The 18,476-nt window shown below is 26.4% G+C and overlaps 1 protein-coding gene across 2 annotated transcripts in view; it reads right to left on the minus strand.

Annotated features, from left to right (window-relative positions):
- Window positions 1–16,388, minus strand: part of LOC117177142 (MAU2 chromatid cohesion factor homolog) — a 21,659-nt gene extending 5,271 nt beyond the window's left edge. Inside the window, exons 1-7 of one of the 2 annotated variants that reach the window (XM_033367641.1) lie at window positions 16,164–16,388; window positions 15,700–15,879; window positions 8,983–9,261; window positions 5,032–5,278; window positions 2,722–2,978; window positions 2,426–2,628; window positions 9–211 (exon numbers count right to left, since the gene is read on the minus strand). In XM_033367641.1, the coding sequence (XP_033223532.1) occupies window positions 9–211; window positions 2,426–2,628; window positions 2,722–2,978; window positions 5,032–5,278; window positions 8,983–9,261; window positions 15,700–15,879; window positions 16,164–16,388 (1,594 nt within the window). The remainder of the gene's footprint in view (window positions 1–8; window positions 212–2,425; window positions 2,629–2,721; window positions 2,979–5,031; window positions 5,279–8,982; window positions 9,262–15,699; window positions 15,880–16,163) is intronic. The other variant, XM_033367642.1, reaches the window with a different exon arrangement.
- Between the last annotated feature and the right edge of the window lie 2,088 nt (window positions 16,389–18,476).

An 18,476-nucleotide genomic window follows, 5' to 3' on the forward strand; every position in this document is an offset into this window, starting at 1 on the left:
ATGCAAACCTTTAAGAATTGCAGTAGCCCAAAGTTGTACATGAACATCCGGAATTTTAGAAGCTAATTGCATGGCCGGCGTGACCATATTCATAGATTCTCGGCTGTTGCCCAAGGAAAGGAATATGTGCCCCAAAAGAACAAGACTACACGAAGTCAGTCGGTTCAAATCTTCCGTATTCGCCATTTTTAACGTTTCCCGGAGATATCTCCTGAAAAAGAATAAATCAGGTTGTTATTATATGCCCCAATGTAAGGGGCACTACCTAAATTATGTAAAAAAAGTATTTTAATCTTTTAATATTGTTAACATAAAATCTTTTATAAGCGGAATAAAACAGTTTTTGATATAAATTAAAAATTTTCAAAATTGATTAATTGACTTTAAACAAATATGTTTTTTCAATCATGAAAGATGTTTTTTTTAACAAAATACTTGAGTTTTCAAGAAAATAATTATATTTTTAATATAATAGTTGAATTTTCAACCTAAAAAAATAAATTGCCATAAAAAAGTGTCATAATTTATACTTCAATCAAAGGTGAAATTTATACAAAAAAAATGAATCCAAAGGATGAATTTTCAATAAGTAACGATTTTTCACTCAAGAAAGAAAGATTTATCTGAATTGATGATCTTTCAAGCCGAAAGCCGAATTTCCTCTACAAAACATTGAATTTTAAAACCAAAAATATGACTTTTCAACACACAAAAAAATAATTTTCTATGAAACTGGTGCACTTTACACACAAAAAAAAATGAAATTTTAAAGCAAATAGTTGAGACAAAATAGTTGAATACTCAAGCAAAGAATTCGGCGGACGATTTCAATTTCCCGATCAAGCTTTTCAATTTTCCCGGTCAATTAAAAATAAAATATTCATATTTTCCCCAAAACTCAAAGATTTATTTTAATTTAACAGGTACATTCTAAACATCCGTTAACGCAACAGAGCGAACAATTTAAAAATAACTGAATTTTGAAAAGAATGCTTGAATCTTCCACTAGAAAATATCAATTAACAAGAAAATATGCAAAAGTTAAACTTTCAGTTAGAAAAATTAGCTAGAATAGTTGATTTTTAGGCAAAAAAGATAAATCTGCAACTAGAATGATGAATCTTTAACTGAAATACTTCAATTTGTAACCATAAAGATGAATTTATAAATAAAAAGATTATTTTCTACCAAAAAATACAATTAAAAAAAAACATTTTAAACCAAAAACATGAGTTTTCAAGAAAACCAATGAATCTTCATCTGATATAGTTGAATTTTTAAACTAAACAAAACTTTATTTCACCTAAAAAAAGATCAATTGTTCACCAAAACTGAAATAATTAAATTTTAAGTTGACAAAAATTAATTTTAAACGAAACAGATGAATTTTTAGCTAATAATCCATATAAGATTATGAATATTTACATGAAATAATTGAACTTTAAACTAAAAAGATTAATTTTCTACCAAGAAGATTAATTTCTACCAAAGAAATAAGTTTTTAATTAATAGTATGGAATATTTATCTGGTATAAGGTTACGTTTTCAGTTGAAAAAAAAATTTTCAACCAAAAAGGAAACGAATTTTTGAAAAAATTCCTTTTCGTCCAAAGAAAAAACAATTTTTTAACCAAATAGTTCATTTCACAACCCAAGATTAGAATTTTTAATTGAAATTATGAATATTTAAAGTAAAAGATTTTTAAGTAAAAATGGAACATTTGAATTTTGAGTGGGACAAATTAATTTTGAACGAAATTGATGAATCTTCAACTGGGATAGTTGAAATTTTTATGAAAAAAAGGAATTTTGAATTACAAAGATTAATTTTCTATAAAAAGAGTCGAATTTTCCACCAAATACATACATTTAAAAAAAAAATGGTTAAATTTTTAAGTAAAAATGTTAATTTCTAGCCAAATAGTTGAACTTTCATGTTAAAAAAAGATAAGATTTTAATTTAAAATAGAACAGAAATGTATTTTCTCATGCAAAAATGTTTTATGCTAAAAAAGCATGAAAAAGGCTTATAATTAAAAAACAAACTTCAAACTTTCCAGCTTATGAGAGAAAAAAATAACAATTGAAAAAAGGAGAAAATACATTTTCAACTAAAACTAGATTATTTCAATTTTCTCTTAAAAATCGAATTCCTAAAAAAAAAAACGCATTTTCAGCATAATAGTTAAATTTTCTACTGCAGTAGATAAATTTTTAGATTAAAAAATTGATTTTTAACAAAGTAGTTACAATTTCAACCAGTGATGAATTTTCAATGAAAATAATGCATCTTCGATCAAAAAAAAAATTAATTTTTAATAAATGAAAACTTGGCTTTTACTGCGAGCAGAAGTAAATTCCCTGAACAAAAACTCGACAATTTGTCTGAAAAAAAAACAACAATAAACAAATGTAAAGTACATACTTCGCTTCGTTGTAACGAGCGCCAAAGAAAGCTTGAAGCCCTTGGACGTAATACGCTGCTGCTCTCAGAGAATGCGAATGGGACGGAAGAGATTCAGGATTGATTCTTTCTAAGAGAGCACCCAACTCCTGATCCCTTTTAGTTCTCAGATAAACTATCGCCAGATTCAAATTTGCAAACGTCTGCAATTCTCGCTCTGTCGTCTGAAAAAACAACAAAAAAAAAATAAAGAAACAGTTACGTGACCTGTGGTGAAATAGTTCATGGGGAAAAAATATCTTTTGAATTTTAATTACAGTGCTCACTCGTAACGCCGCCAAGAATTGAGCTTCCGCCGCTTCCATACAGTTCATAGACATTGCGTACAATCCAATGAGCGCGTGCAATTGAGGTCTGTGTGCTTGAAGTAATTTCGGGTGTTGACTGCAAAGTTGACAAGCTTGCGCAATTTCCGCAAGAGCTGTACTTTTATTTCCCATGACGAGTCGACACATCACTATGTGTTCCAGAGAGATGAGTTGAAAGACGGAGAGGATCGGCTTATTCTCTACAACTGAAATATGAAAAAGAATCATTAAAAAACCCCAAATTCTAATTCAGGTGTTTCATTTTTCAGGCTGGCCGTTTTAATCGAAGAAATAAATTCCCGGTTATTTCCCGATGCACAAAAAATTTTTTACGGCCAATAAAATTACAAAATTAAAATTCTAAAGCTAAAAATTTTTCCATTTGAAGTAATAAAAAATAAATTATAAATTAAAACACTCAAACAGTTGTACGCAAGTGCTTAATAATTTACGCATAAAGTAGAACGTAATAACATTTTTGAATTGAACAATTTAAAACGAAATACAGATAAACTGCCAAATTTACCATTTTTAACTATTATAAATCATAGAGTAAAACCATTCAGATTCATTTCCAAAAATATCATTTTCAATACTCTACATTAAAAAATTAATCAAAGAACTTTTAAAAAATTTTAATTATATTATTTTTAGGAATTTCAAGCGAGAAAAATTAAAAATTTAAATTGCTTAACTCCACACTTCTTAAATGAAATGTTATATTATTTTCATTTTGAGCAGTTAGACCATCATTGAAAAGCTTTAAAATTTTCATTTAAAATTTTGAAAAATCTAGAAGTGGTTTAAAAATTAAAATTTTTTTTTTTAATTTTGTCAGAAATTCAAAATTAATTGAAAACTTGAAATGATTTCAAATAATGTAAACGGATTGTGTGTCGAAATTTCGATGCAAATAGCCACAGCCTAAATTCAAGCAAAATGTGGATTTTTGCAGGTTCCAAACAAAAAATGTAGAATTTTTTATTTTTTTAAGTTATTTCAAGAGAATATTTAAAAATATTTTAAAAGATATTTATCAATTTTCCTACAATTAAATCCTACAAATTAAAGAAAAATCCTTAAAATATTCCAGATTATTTTATAACTATTCCATAAATTTTTAAAATCCTTTTAAAATATTCTTTAAAGATAATTTTTCAAAATGAAAAATCATTTTCCTGGGAATCTTAAAATAATTTTTTTATTCTTTTGAAGCCTTTTACAATTCTTAAAAATCTTCTAAGCTGAATGGTCGGGATATTCTTTTCTTTTGATTTTTGTTTGTTTCAATCTGTCCGACGGGTCGTGCTTTTTTCAGAAAGTGGAAAAATTCAATTTTACTATTTTTAATAAAACAACAATGTTGCTCAAAATGCTATCCCAAGACGTACTCGGTGAACAGTTTTTTCGGTCTCCTGAAAAAATTTCCGAATAAGGGTTAGACCCTTATGGTTCCCAACCATTCATTTTTGTTTAAAATCTGCACTCTTGAAACTTTTCAAAACTTCTAAATATCTTTCAAAATTAGTCAAATGTTGTCTACAAATACTAAGTCTTCAAATGTTATTTATGCATCAAAATTCAACAATTTCACTCACGAATTAAAAAGTTTTCAAATACAAAAATTAAAGTTTTAATGTTGAAGTTTTAAAAGATCTTCGAAATTTAAAAGATTCCAGGCTTTCTATGTCAAATAATTCAATTTCAAATTGCTCGATTTTAAATACTTGGTTTCAATTCACTCGTCGTAAATGAACAATCAAATATGTGTAAATGTTCAATAATTATTTTTTTTCTTAATTAAAAAATTTCAAATTGATTGGGTTAAAAATGGAATATTTTATACGGAAACAATATTTTTAATTTAATAAAAGCCTTTGATTGCGAATACATTATTATGAAGTTATTTTTAAGTTAAAAATAGTTTATTATAAATTTTAAATCAGACATTTACATTGTTTAATTTTAAACATTCAAATCTGATGATTGTTAAATTTTGAACGGATTTAGAATCATTTTGTCAAATAAATTATTATTCACTTTTTAATACATTAAATCCATTAAAAAATATTCACTTTTATCTACAGTTGATAAAATGAAAAGGTTTTTATTATCAATTTTCGAATTGCGCATTGAAAACTGAATGATAGATTTTTTTTCCCAACAACTTCTAAAATTCACGGTCAAAAAATAAATTCACTGGCATTTCCCAGTTTCCTGGTCCAGCGACCACCCTGTTTTTTAATAGGGAATCCTCACATTTTAGTTTCTCGATTTGAGTGAGAGCCTTGTCCGTGTATTTTTGCGCCTTTTCCATGTAACCAGTTTGCATGGAATGCATTACGGTTACTAAGTACACTAATACGTAGAGGTGTTCTTTTGGCATCCAAATAAACAAATCTCCAATATTGGATCCCGTAATGACTTCGTCCGAAGGCCAATTTGGAGAGACGATGGTCTGTATGCTTTGTTGAAGTTGCTTTAAACAAGGTTTCACACTCTTTCCCTGTTAAAAAAAATGCAAATTAATTATTCAGTCAGTCCGATATTTACGTAAGAAGTTACTGTTTCGCTAGATTATTATAAATAATTTTTTTTTCAGTTTCTAGGGATTCAATTAATATGTTTAATTTATAAAGCTTTAACAAATTATATTACAAAATATTCTTAAATATATTAGCACCATTGATTAATTTATAATTAAATAATAATAAAAACATCATCATTTCTTGAATTCGTCTCTTGAAACAAAAAGATTAAGTTTCTAAAAAAAATCTTTTCAGCAAATTAAATGAATTCTCAACCAAATAGTTGAATTTTCAACTAAGAAAAATCATTTTTTAACCACACATTGAAGTTCAATTTTCAGCTAAAAGAAATTAATTTTCCAGCAAAAAAAAACAATAACAATTTTCAAGCAGTGATAAATTTTTACCTAAAATTATATATCTTCAACTGGAATAGACGAAATGAAAAAAATGAACGCTTGAATAAAGGCTTTAAATGTTAACTAAGTGGTTTTATGTTTAAGTAAACAGAAGCATTTTCAAACCAGAAGATTAATTTTTAAACAAAATATTAATTTCTTAAAAAAAAAACGATTTTTCAACAAAATACATGAATTTTCAAAGAAATAATTAAATTTTTAACTAAGAAAGAAAAATTTCCAACCATGTTGGGAATGGTGCTCTACCATTTCGCCACCTGCTGCCGAAAACTGGAACTAGAAAGAGTAGGTACAATTTTAAAGATGTACTTTAATTTTGCATAACAATGTTTTTAAGATTATTTTCTGAAGCATAAAACATTTTTTGAATACTGAAAACAAATCTTCATTAAAAACAAAGTTTTAGATAGAATTTCCATTTTATACAGTGAAAACACATTTTTGTCAAATAGGTTTAAAAAAAAAACAACATTTATTTCACTATTTCATGTAAGTTTCAATGCATTGCAAGCTTAAATAAACTTTAATTAATGTATGTAGCGCCAAATTTTATCTAGATTATGCGGAGAATACGAATAATAGACGATTGGAATTTAAATACGAATTCTAACCTAACTTTTAGATCAGATTCTTAAATAGTTAATATTTCATGTACAAATTAATAGAAATTTACTTTGAGATCATTTTTGCTTCATAAGTCCATTTAAGTTTATAATCTTTTGAAAATCATAATAAATAGAACAATAATTGTTTTCTTTTAAAAAAACATTTCTATCAAAAAATGTGTTTTTTTTTCTCTCCATAATATGTAAATTCCATCTACAACCCTTTGTTTCCGATAAGGATTTATTTTTATTATCCAATAAATACTTTAAACTCCACACAAAAAATCGTTAAAACACTTTTATGCACAAATTATAATGCATCTTCAAATTCATACCTATCCTTTCTAGTTCGGATTTTTTGCCACCAGGTGGCGTATCGCAGTTTAACCATTCCCAATAGTTGAATTTTCAACCAAAAAGAGTATTAAAAACCAACCAAGAAAAAAGAATTATAAATAAAAACCATTATAAATCCACGTTATCATTTGCAATGCTCTAAATTAAAAAATCAATCCATGAACTTTAAAATTTTCAAAATTATATAATTTTTAGGAATTTGAAGCTACAAACATCAAATATTGAAAAATTGAAAAAAAATTTTAACTGAATACTTCTTAAATTAGAAATTCAATTATTTTCTTTTTAAGTAGTTCAAACATCCTGGGAAAGCTTCAACATTTTATTTCAAAATCTTGAGAAATCTAGAAGTTCTTTTAAATTTGTTTAAAATTTTGTTGGAATTTTTTCAGAACTTCTAAATATCTGTCAAATTTAATTGAATTTGTTCTACAATTTTCAGAAAATCCTGCAAATTTTATAACATTTCTTTACAATTTGAAGGTATAAATAACAATTGAATATTTATTATTTGTAGGCTTCAAAAGAATAAAAACATTTTCTTAAGATTCCTAAGAAAATTAAAAATAATTTTTCATTTTGAAAAATTATTTTAAGAGAATATTTAAAAAGTTTTTAAAAGATTTAAATCAAATTTTCAAAAAAGATTTTCAGAAAACTTTCTAAAATTTTCATGATAATTTTTTATCTTTTTAAAACTCATAAATATCTCTTAAAATTACTCAAATTTTTTCTACAAATGATCATTTGTAAATTATACATCAAAATTAAAAAATTTTACTTACGAATTAAGCATTTTTCAAATAGAAGGATTAAAATTGTGGGATTCAAAGTTTAAATGCTCTTCGAAATTTTAACGATTCCAGGCTTTCTATGTCAAACAATTCAGTTAAAGATTCTTTAGTTTTAAATATTTAGTTTCAATTTACTTGTCTTAAATAAAAATTCAAATATTGCTAAATATTCAAAAATTAATCTTTTTTTTTAATTAAAAATTTCAAATTAAATGGTTTAAAAATGGAATATTTTAGACTGAAACAATATTTTAAGTTCATAAAACCTTTAATTGAGAATACATTATTATGAAGTTATTTTTAAGTTGAAAATAGTTAATAAAGTTTTAGTCAGACGTGCACATTTGTTAAATGACTAAGATTTTCAAATTGAAATCGTTTAAGTTTTAACGTTAAAATCTGAATATTATTAAATTTTGAACAGATTTAAAATCGTTTTGTCAAATCGTTTATGTTCACTTTTTAATACTTAAAGTACAGATAAATTTAAAAAAATATATTAAAGTATTAAATAAAAATGTTTTTTTATCCAAAACTTTCAACAACAAAGGCTTTTTTTATTTGTTCAAGCCTTTAAAAAAAGCATGTAAAAATTCTTAAAAATAAAAATTTTTAATGGAAAATTTTTGAATTGCGCAGTGTAAACTAAATAATGGCATAATTAAAAAACATAAAAATTCAAATAATTATTTAAAAACTGTTGAAATCGAACGTGGATAAATTTTCTTCTACAAAATTTGTAAAATTTCCGGTAAAGAAAATTACGTCATTTCCCGGTTTTTCCTGTTCTCAAAAAATTCCCGGTTTCCCGGTACAGCGGCCACCCTGAAGAAAGGTAATTTCTACATAAAAACGACGAATTTTCAACAAAATACGATTCTTAACTGAAAAAGGGAAATAGTCAAACCAAAATTTAATAGGTGAGTTTTCAGTTAAAAAGAATAATATTCAACGAAACAAAAACTAATTTAAACAAAAATAATTACATTTTCAAACAAAGAGACGAATCTTTAAATAAAGTTATAAATTTTCAACTGGAAAAGTTGAATTTTTTATCACAAAGTTTTCAACTAAAAAAAAAAAAAAACTTCAACAATTGAGTAGTTACATTTTCAGTTTAGAGTTAATTTTGTATAAAAAACAAAATTTTGCAACAAAATAGTTCAAATATCAATAAAAAAAAGAATTAATTTTCAGCAAAAATTTCTTTTTTCACAAAATAGCTCATTTAATTTTCAATCAAGCATTTAAATTTTCATTCCCGAAATAAAACCAAAGATAATTTTTAGCAAAATAGTTGAAAACAGTCATATAATTATTCAATTTTATATTGCAATTGAAAAAATAAATAACCACGCCCTCGAAAAAATCGCCTGACTTAAAAAAAAATGTCCTGATATTTCCAGGTTTTTCTAGGCATGTAAAAGTTCCCGGGCAATTCCAGGTTTCCCAGGTAGGGTAGGCACCCTATTACAAATGATAAAATGAAATTTTTGGGATAAGTTACCTGGCCAGCCATTAGAAAATGACATACTTGTAGAACCAAGTAGTACACTTTCAGATATTCTTTTTGGTGCGGACTGCCTTGCCAATTTTCGACTTGGTGACCGGCCGTCGTGAGAAGCGGATGAACATCTGCGAATTTTTTGTCTATTAACATAAGCATACATCTACTTAAGAGAAACAAAACTCGGGTGTAATTGGCGTTGCTTATGTGGGAATAATCCACTCCGACTGCGAGAAGACTACTGGCCACGACGAAATCCTTCTCCGACGCGTGGATTTGCTATAACAAGAAAATATTTATATAAACATACGTTTTATCTAGAAATATATCCTCAGAGTGTCTACTCAAATCCTGTAAAAATAATCCCTGACAATGCCACGTTTTTCCCCCTGAATTTATTCCTAAATTTTATGACTTTCGATAATAATTCAACTAAAGTTCTATTATATCTTCTTACACTTAAAATTCAGTGCATATTTAGGTAAAATTAATGTGGATAATATATTAAATTCAATTGAAACCGCTACAAATTCCTCAATTTTAAAGTAAAAATATTGCCTTTTTAACAAAATAGTCGAATTTTCAACCAAAAAGATTAAATTTCTACCACCGAATATGATTTTTCTACAAAATTCATGAACTCTTAACCAAATAGTTCTATTTTCGAAGAAAAAAGTTTCAACGAAATAGATGTATTTTAAACTAAAAACGATCAATTTTTAAAATTAAAATGAACTAAAATAGTTTGATTTTCAGTTTAAAAAATCAATTTTTCACACAAAAAAAACTTTTTAACTACAGTGATTAATTTTTAACTAAAGAGTTTAAGTTTGAACCAAGTCGTTTTATTTTCAAACAAAAAGATCAATTTTCGACTAAAACACATCAATTTTCAACTAAATAGTTGAATTTTGATCTAGAAATGCTCAGTTTTCAACCAACAAATGAGATTGTTTAATTTACAGTTAAAAAAAATAATTTTTCATCAAAAAAATGTCCACCAAAGTGATTAATTTTCCAATAAAATTATGAATCTTTAGCTGGAATACTGGAATCTTCAACCAATAAGATGAATTTTGAAACAAGAACATTAATTTTATATCAACAAAGACAATTTTTTAACAAAATACATGACTTATCAATCAAATAGTTTAATTTTGAACTAAAATGATAGATTTTCAACAAAAGATTTTTAACTTTCAACCAAAAAGATAAATTTTCAACTAAAATGATGAATATTTAACTCTAATAGTCGAATTTTCAACCGAAGAAATAAATTTTCAACATAAATGATAAATTTTTAACAGAAAAAGATTAATTTAGAAGAAGAATTTATACTGATAAAAAATTTAAAACCCCTGAACTTTTAACTAAGGTGATTGATTTTCAATGAAAATTATGACATTTTTAGTTTACAAAAAAAATAATTCTCGACATAAAAAATTATTTTGCGAAAAAGATTACATTGTCAACCAAAACGATGAATTTTTAACTAAATTTATGAAATAATAAACTGGAATAGTAAATCTGCAGTTAAAACAAAAATTAAGAAAAATAACGAAATCTCTCATTTTTCAACCAGAGGTGAATTATCAATTAAAATAATGAGTCTTTAAACAAAGAAAATTAATTTTCGACGAAAGAGTTGAACTTTTTACCACGTAATAAAATTTTCATTACAAAAAAGATGAATTCTGAAAGAAAAATGTAGTAATTGATATTTCATCCAAGTAAAAGGTTTTAATTTTTAATCAGAAGTAATTGAATTCGACAAAGAAAGACTTTTCAACAAAATACATTAATTTTCAACCAGATACTTGAATTTTCGACTGAAAACTATCAATTTTTAACCATTCAAGGTTTTCCAGGTAGGGTAGACGCTCTGATCCTAAATTTGTGACTGTTAAATTAAAATAATTCCAATCCTATTCAAATTATAATTTAATCCAATTGATAAACATTTACACTACCGACTGAAAATTTAGGAACACTTTTTTTTTTGCTTGATAATTTTTCTTCAATGTAAAGTCGAATATCTTTGCAGGACGCCTAAGTTGAAGTTATTTTTAAGGATCTAGAATAGTGTTTCTGCAAAATTGTTTAAATCAGAAAATCAAGAGAAAATCCTACTTTTTAAATCTATACCAAGAAGTTGAACTCAAGATTACAAGATGTTCATTTTGCTAAAAAAATCTTTGCCTTTGAAGCCAAATATTTTTATCGTTCCTTAAAATAACTTCAACCGGGGTGAATTCGACGCTAAATTTTATAATCCTTTAAATGATTCTGATTACAAAGTCGTTTCTGCACAGATATTACCCTTTGAAGTGAAGAAAAATATTTTAAAAAAGGAGAAAAACTTTCCAATTTCTCTTTGAATATACGTTATTTGAATTACGCGAGAAATTCTCCGTAGTGAAGTTTTTTTTTCAACTTACAGAATTATTTATCATATTTAATATAACTTTTTAAAATTTAAATTTTAAATTTCCTAATTAATTTTTATAATTAAAATTAAATTTTTCGTACAAATATTATGCAGAGCAAGATATACAGCTAAAATATTTTTTCGCTGAACCTATACAAATTACATATTTCAAGAGCACAAACTTCAAATATTTTTAATTTGAGAGCATTTATAAGTGTTAATTTAATTCTACATTCAAATTAATTATAGTAAGGGTGATGTGGCAACTTTTGGAAAGAAATATTTAATGATACTTGTAAGTATCACGATTTGATTATTAATGATAGAATTTCTGAAATAAATAACGATTTTAAACGTGTATGAATTGTAAAATGAGAAATTTGATTATTTAGACATTTTTCGCAATATGTTTAAAAAAAAGGTTAAAATAGGTAACACTAGTATTATTGGACACATAAATATTGTAGCTTTCATCCTACTCTGAGAAAAAATGTTATTTGATTTATCATAAAAATTACATGATTTTATGCAAGTAACAAAAAGCAGGTAGTCCCATACTTCCTGCCAGCAGTTTATATTTAAAAAATGGTATTAAAAAAGTAATTTGTATTATTCAATTTTTTTTTCATTTGATTAATTTTTCTATAGGAAGATTAAGTTTCTACTAGAAAAACAAATTTTCAACAAAATACATAAATTTCCAAAGCAGTATAACTTTGACTTAAAAAATAGGAATTTTCAACGAAAAATTTAGTAGTTGATATTCCTACCTAAAAATACTTTAATATTAACTAAAATACAGTTAAATTTAAACAAAAAGGCGACTTTTATATAATATACTTGATTTTTAAGTTGAAAAATTAATGATCAAATACAAATGTAAATAAAATAGTAATTTTTATCCAAAAACATGAATTCTACAAAGAAACAAATTTTAATTGAAACGGTTCAATTTTCAGTTTAAAAAATAGTTTTGAAAAAAAAAGTTTGAACTAAATACTAAAATTTCTAACAAGAAATATTAATTGTTATCGAAAAACATGAGTTTTACAAAGAAAAACATTTTAACCGAAAAGGCTCAATTTTCAATTTAGAAAATTATTTTTAACCAAAAAAAAGTTTGAACTAAATATTAAAATTTCTAACGAAAAATATTGAATTTTCAAACAAGAAGATGAACTTTCTACCAAATGTCCAATTTAAAAATATATATTTTTTAACAACGTATTGAAATTTGTTTAAAGTATTCGAATTTTGAACCAAAAGCCAAAAGAGACGAATTTCCAATTGAATACATTAATTTTTATCTGAATCGTTGATTTTTAAACTGAATGAGGCGAATTTTTAACCAAAAATGGACCATTTGAATTTTCAGCCAAATAATTTTTAATGTAAAAAAAAACTGATTTTCACGAAAATAGTTTATTTCAATCCCAAGAGATAAATCTTCAACAAAGAACGTAAAATATAATAGTTCATATTTCAACGAAAAAATATTTTTAATTAAAAGCCGTGTTTATTTTGGTTCACAATTATTTTTTTAACTGAAAATTAAACCATTGCATTTTCGGCTGATAATTTTTCATCTGTAAAATTCATTTATTTATTTAGATAAAAATGACTATTTTATTGAAATTTTTTGATGAAATTCAGAAGTATGAAGAAGAACTGACCCTGCTTAAAATCTTAATTTTTTTTTTCTTTTCAGACTGAATAACTGAGTCTTTAACTCTATTTTACGAAATTAAATAAAAACTTTTAAAAGTTCAAAAGAATTTAAAAGAACTCAAAATAGATTAATAAGAATTCAAATAGGGATATATTACTTGAAATTATATATTTCAAATTAAAATAGCGACCACTAAAATATGATAAAATCCAGTGAATATCTTCCGAAATTCTAGACCTTTTAAAATTCCTTAAAATATTTCAAATTAAAAGCTCTTTAAATGCCTGAGAAGTTTTTTAAATGCTTTAAAATCTTAAACATTTTTTTAAATTATTGAAATCTATTAAAAAGTTGACGGAATCTTTCAAAATTCCCTGATATTTTTCAAAAGAATTCAATAAAATTCAGAAATAGGTATAGACCTGAGCTGAATAGCGATGAACCCAAGAGTTAATTTATTGAGAGAAAAGTCACTAATGTGATTTTTTCATTTAAAAAAGTGACTAAAGTGAGTTGAGAAAAAAAAGTGACAAATATTGACTGTGCAGCAGCCCTGATTATATTTACTAATGAAAAATAGTATCAAACTTTAAAAATACAAAAACCTTTTTAAAGCATATTAATTATTATTTATTATATCGAGGCGTCCTAACGGTAGGGTGCCAACGCACGCGACACGACTTGACGCTACTTAACCAAAAATAAAAGCAATAAAAAACTAACCGAGAAGTTAGCGTTAGAAAGTCTTGCTTGCGTAATTGAGCAAGATGAGGCTAGAAGTTGGCCAAAACTAAAAGGTGCTCACTCGCTTTATCAAATCATGAAAGTTCTATCTCGGGCGAGCAAAAAAAAAATACAATGTAATAGTAGGCATTTTAACTCAAGAATACTTTTATTTTGAATCAAGAAGAGTTGAAAATTTGTTTGCATTCTACTCAGAATTTTTTGATTTGATGGAGCGAGCGAGCATCTTCTAGTTTTGGCCAACTTCTAGCTCCATCTGGTTCAATTCCGCGATCTAAAACTTTCTAGTTCTTACTTCTTACTTAGCTTTTTGTTGTTTATATTTTTGGTTAAGTATCATCTAGGCGATCGCGTGCGTTGGCATCCTATCGTTACGACGCCTTGATATGCGCAAATCTTTAATTAAACTAATAACACTACAAGTTTTAGTTTAAAAAAATGTTTAATGTTTAATTCCCCAATTTAAAAATGAAATTTTTGTTTATAAATATTATTTATTTATTAAAATACAATATATATATTAAATATTTTCATTTAAAAAATATATTTTTAATGTTTAACGTTTCTAAAACTATTGTTTGTATTTAAAATGAGAATGATTTAAAAAGAATATATTTCTGGATGAATTTTTTTTAATTAAAAATTTTTAACATTAATTTTAGAAACTTTTTAACTTTAAGAATAGTTTTCTTTATAAAAATATTTTGATGGTTGTATTTTCAAAAAATAATCAAATATCTCACTTCTCGCGAATACATTTTTTAAATCCATTAAAATATTATAAAATCCAGTCCGAAATTCTTGACTATGTATTAACCTAAAATATTTCAAAAGCTTTGAAATATCTTTAACTTAATGAATGATTTCTCGTAATCTTTTAAAATTCCCTAAAATATTTCAAATTAAAAGCTTTTGAAAATGCCTCAGAAGTTTTTAAAATACCCTAAAATCTTAAAAGATGCCCTTAAATATTTTTAAACAATTCAGAAATAGGTTCAGATCTGGACTAAATAGCAGTCTTGATTAATTTTTGAAGCTACTCCTTTAGAAATTTCCTGATTTGTTACTTTTTTTGACTTGAAAGCTTCGATTATATAATATATTTTTTTTATTCCATTATGGACTGCAAACAGGGTACCATAGGGACCAAATCTTGAAAATAAGGTACTTTAGGGACTTTAACTGAATTTAGGAGAGTTGAGACTTGTGGTACTCCAAATCTGATTGGCGCCGCTGTACCGGAACTGGTTACACTTTTATGAGTTTTGATTTGCACGAGTTAACGCTATTTTGAAATAACAATTTTATTTTCAAGACGATTTAATATATAATTCAGAAAACGCTTAAACAAGAAAATCATAAATGATTTGGAAGGTTAGTTATTAAAGTTAGATAAAAATAATTTAATAAAAAATTGAACTGGTCAAACTTTTCGCGCACCATAAAAATTATAAAATTCCGATAGAGCAGTAACTACTTGAAGGTAAGTATCTTAACTCTCCCTATGGGATCTCTAAGGCCTAAATAATGTGATCAAAAATGTACTAGAAAAAAAATGACTTGCCAAATTTCGGATTTATCAATAAAAAACTTATCGGAAAAAATAGCTTTTGATTGGCTAGTAGTAGTAACTCGACGACGTTCAACTCATAATACACTTTTACCATTGAATCGTATAACGTTATAATGATAATAATAAACTTACGCAGAAAATACAAATTTCAAATTTAAACTTATAACCACAGATTTCCCGAATCTGCTAAAGAATTCCCAAATTTCTCGAGTCGCTAGACACCCTGAAATTCGTAACTTATGCTAAAGGATTCTAATTTCAAGCTTAGTTAATTCCAATTATCTAAATAATAACGAAACTTACTGCCAACTGAAAAATAAGTCTGCAATGCCAGTAGACATTATGCTGCGACAGCTCTATGGCCTTCCTCAGAATCGGTTTACTGAGATTTGATTGTTGCTGCTGCTCATAAAGTTCAGCAACGACACTAGCTGCCTCAAATTTGACGTCATCAAACGTGTTTATGTTTTGACTAAGCCTCCACTGTAAAAACAACAAAATACCGTAAAATTTTCCACAAATATCCCTAAAAATTCAAGCACTCCTCAGATTGCATTTCACCTCAACCTTATGTCACAAAAGCTGAGTAAATAGCCCCCTCAGAATAAAATGTAAAAATGGTGGGAGATGTCAAAATACGAATACAGGTTAGGAAATCCCCGTCTATGTAATGTCAAGATTTTGGTGTGTTTTTGGGTTCGAAATAAACGGGAAAGGTAGTAAAAGAGTGATGCTGAAGTCAGAGAGTTTAAAAAATAGAGACTTACCGCTTTTTCAAGGTGAGAACGGGCTAGTTCGATGTTTTTTGTATGCGTGAGCAGGATGTTCCCGAGCTGAAGGTGCGTCCTTGCTTCAACTCTCGGGGGTGGCTTAAAATTAAAAACTGCCTGGAGGCACTGTATACATGACTTTATGTTAGGAGGATTTGATGTGCGAAAGCTTTCAGCTAAGCCCAACAGCGACAGATACCAAGCGTCCTGAGAAGACGCCATTTTGACATTTCTCGAGGAGGAAAACCCGTCGAACCCGCGAAAGAGCGGTGTGCCGTCTTCGGGCCCAGCGCGTCCAAATCAACGTCAGTTAATCCGCGGAGAAAGTACTAGATTTTAATTTACATTTACATTACGCCCTCATAACGTCAATTTTTAAGTTTACACACTTTTGACCGCTCTGTTGCGTAATATTTACATTTACTTTCGGCGCTGCGCACATCGTACTCGCTTTTACAGCACTACTGATAAATTACGCAAGATAGCGCCACTTAACCCTTTTCCGATTGTAGCGGGCAGTTTTGAAATCGGCTGAAATACACATATTTTAAAAGGTGCTTAGACGTATTATTAGAATTTTCGATTTTTTCATATCAATTTCGATAAATAAATTAAAAACGAGGAGTTCTGTCAAAAAATTGTGCAGATATTTTTTATGAATTTTTAATCCCTGAAATTCGCCTAAAAACTTATCCCCGTATTTTGCATTGTTCATTGGCTCAAAATTTGAGTGTTCAAAAATGGTTCAAAGAATTTGTGTAGGACTTTTTTTTAATCTGCGATTCTTTGTTAAAATTTTTTATGTTATCTCATGCCGTTTGGTTCAAACTTTAAATTTGAGATTTTCTGTATACTACTTTCGATAAATAAAACAAAAATAACATTCTATTGAAAAATTGTTATTAGAAATTTTATAGGTATTTTTTTAAAGCTGCGTTTCTTTGTTGAAATTTTTTACGTTATCTTATGCCGTTTGGTTCAAATTTTAAATTTTCTGCATACTACTTTCGATAAATAGAACCAAAAAAACATCCTATTGAAAAATGGTCAAGAGAAATTTTGTAGAACTTTTGAAAAGCTATAATTGCCCTTGAAGACATTTTTTTTGTATTTTGTGTTTTTTATGAACAACTTATGCCTATCGATTTTTCTTTCGTACCTTTTGTATTTTTACATACATTTTTTTCATGCCATTTTTATGAATAAAACTAAAACTGCGCGACCTATCAATATGTCATTTAGAAAAAACTTGTAGATGTGTTTTAGGTCACAGTTTTTGTTCGCTAACTTTTTTTCGTAGCTTGTGTCGTATTTCAAAATTTTTATTTTTTTTATTTTCAATGTTATTTTTCACGAATAAAACAAAAACTACGCATCCATTCACGAAGTAATCATTAACAAATTTGTAGGTATTTTTGGGAGCACAATTTTCGTTTTTTCATATCTTACTCAGTTTGAACAAAAAATTGAATTTTTTAGTTTTTATTACTTCTTGTGCGATGAAAATTTAAATTTTGAATTTTTGAAAAAAATTCAAAAAGTTGTTAAACTAATCTTGCAGAGATTTCAAAAAGCAACGCTTTTCTTTTCTTGAGTTTTTTCCTATAAATCGTTGTTTGGCTTGAAACTTTGATTATCGATTTAATTTTTTTATTTTGTAAATGCTATAACTCTGATAATATTTTTTTATCGAAAAAATTCATCGAAGATAAATTGTGTTCAGGGGGTCCCAAATCGTGGAGGTCCGTTGAAAAAACTGTTGTACCAAATTTCTGACAATTATAATACTTTCTCAATCATAAATGATGAGAATGTAAAAAGATGGATTCTCAACGAAACATTTAATATTTTGTATTTTATTTATGAATGTGTAAATTTACAATAGAAAAAGATGAATTTTTAACAAAACAGATCAATTTTATATAAAAGAAGATGAATTAACCTAATAATTGAATTCGTAACGAAATGTTAATTTTCTACAAAGTAGTTAATTTTTAAAATAAGTAGTTTAATCTTTAACATAATAGTTGAATTTTCAAAAAAATAAAAATAATTTTTCAGTCAAAAATGGAATAGTTACATTTTCAGTTAAAAAAATTAATTAACAAAAATATTTATTTTTTGAACAGTTTAAAAGAACCAAAAAAGACGAATTTGTCAAAAATAGTTGGATCCACAGCCGAAAAAAATGAATTGTCAGAATAAAAGATGAATTCTTTACCTAAAAAGACAAAATTTTCAATAAAATAGATGAATTTTCTACAACCATTTGAATTTTTAAACCAGCCCTATACATTTTTAACAACAAAA

Source organism: Belonocnema kinseyi, chromosome 7 (assembly GCF_010883055.1).
Source record: "Belonocnema kinseyi isolate 2016_QV_RU_SX_M_011 chromosome 7, B_treatae_v1, whole genome shotgun sequence".
Classification (NCBI taxonomy): Eukaryota; Metazoa; Arthropoda; class Insecta; order Hymenoptera; family Cynipidae; genus Belonocnema; species Belonocnema kinseyi.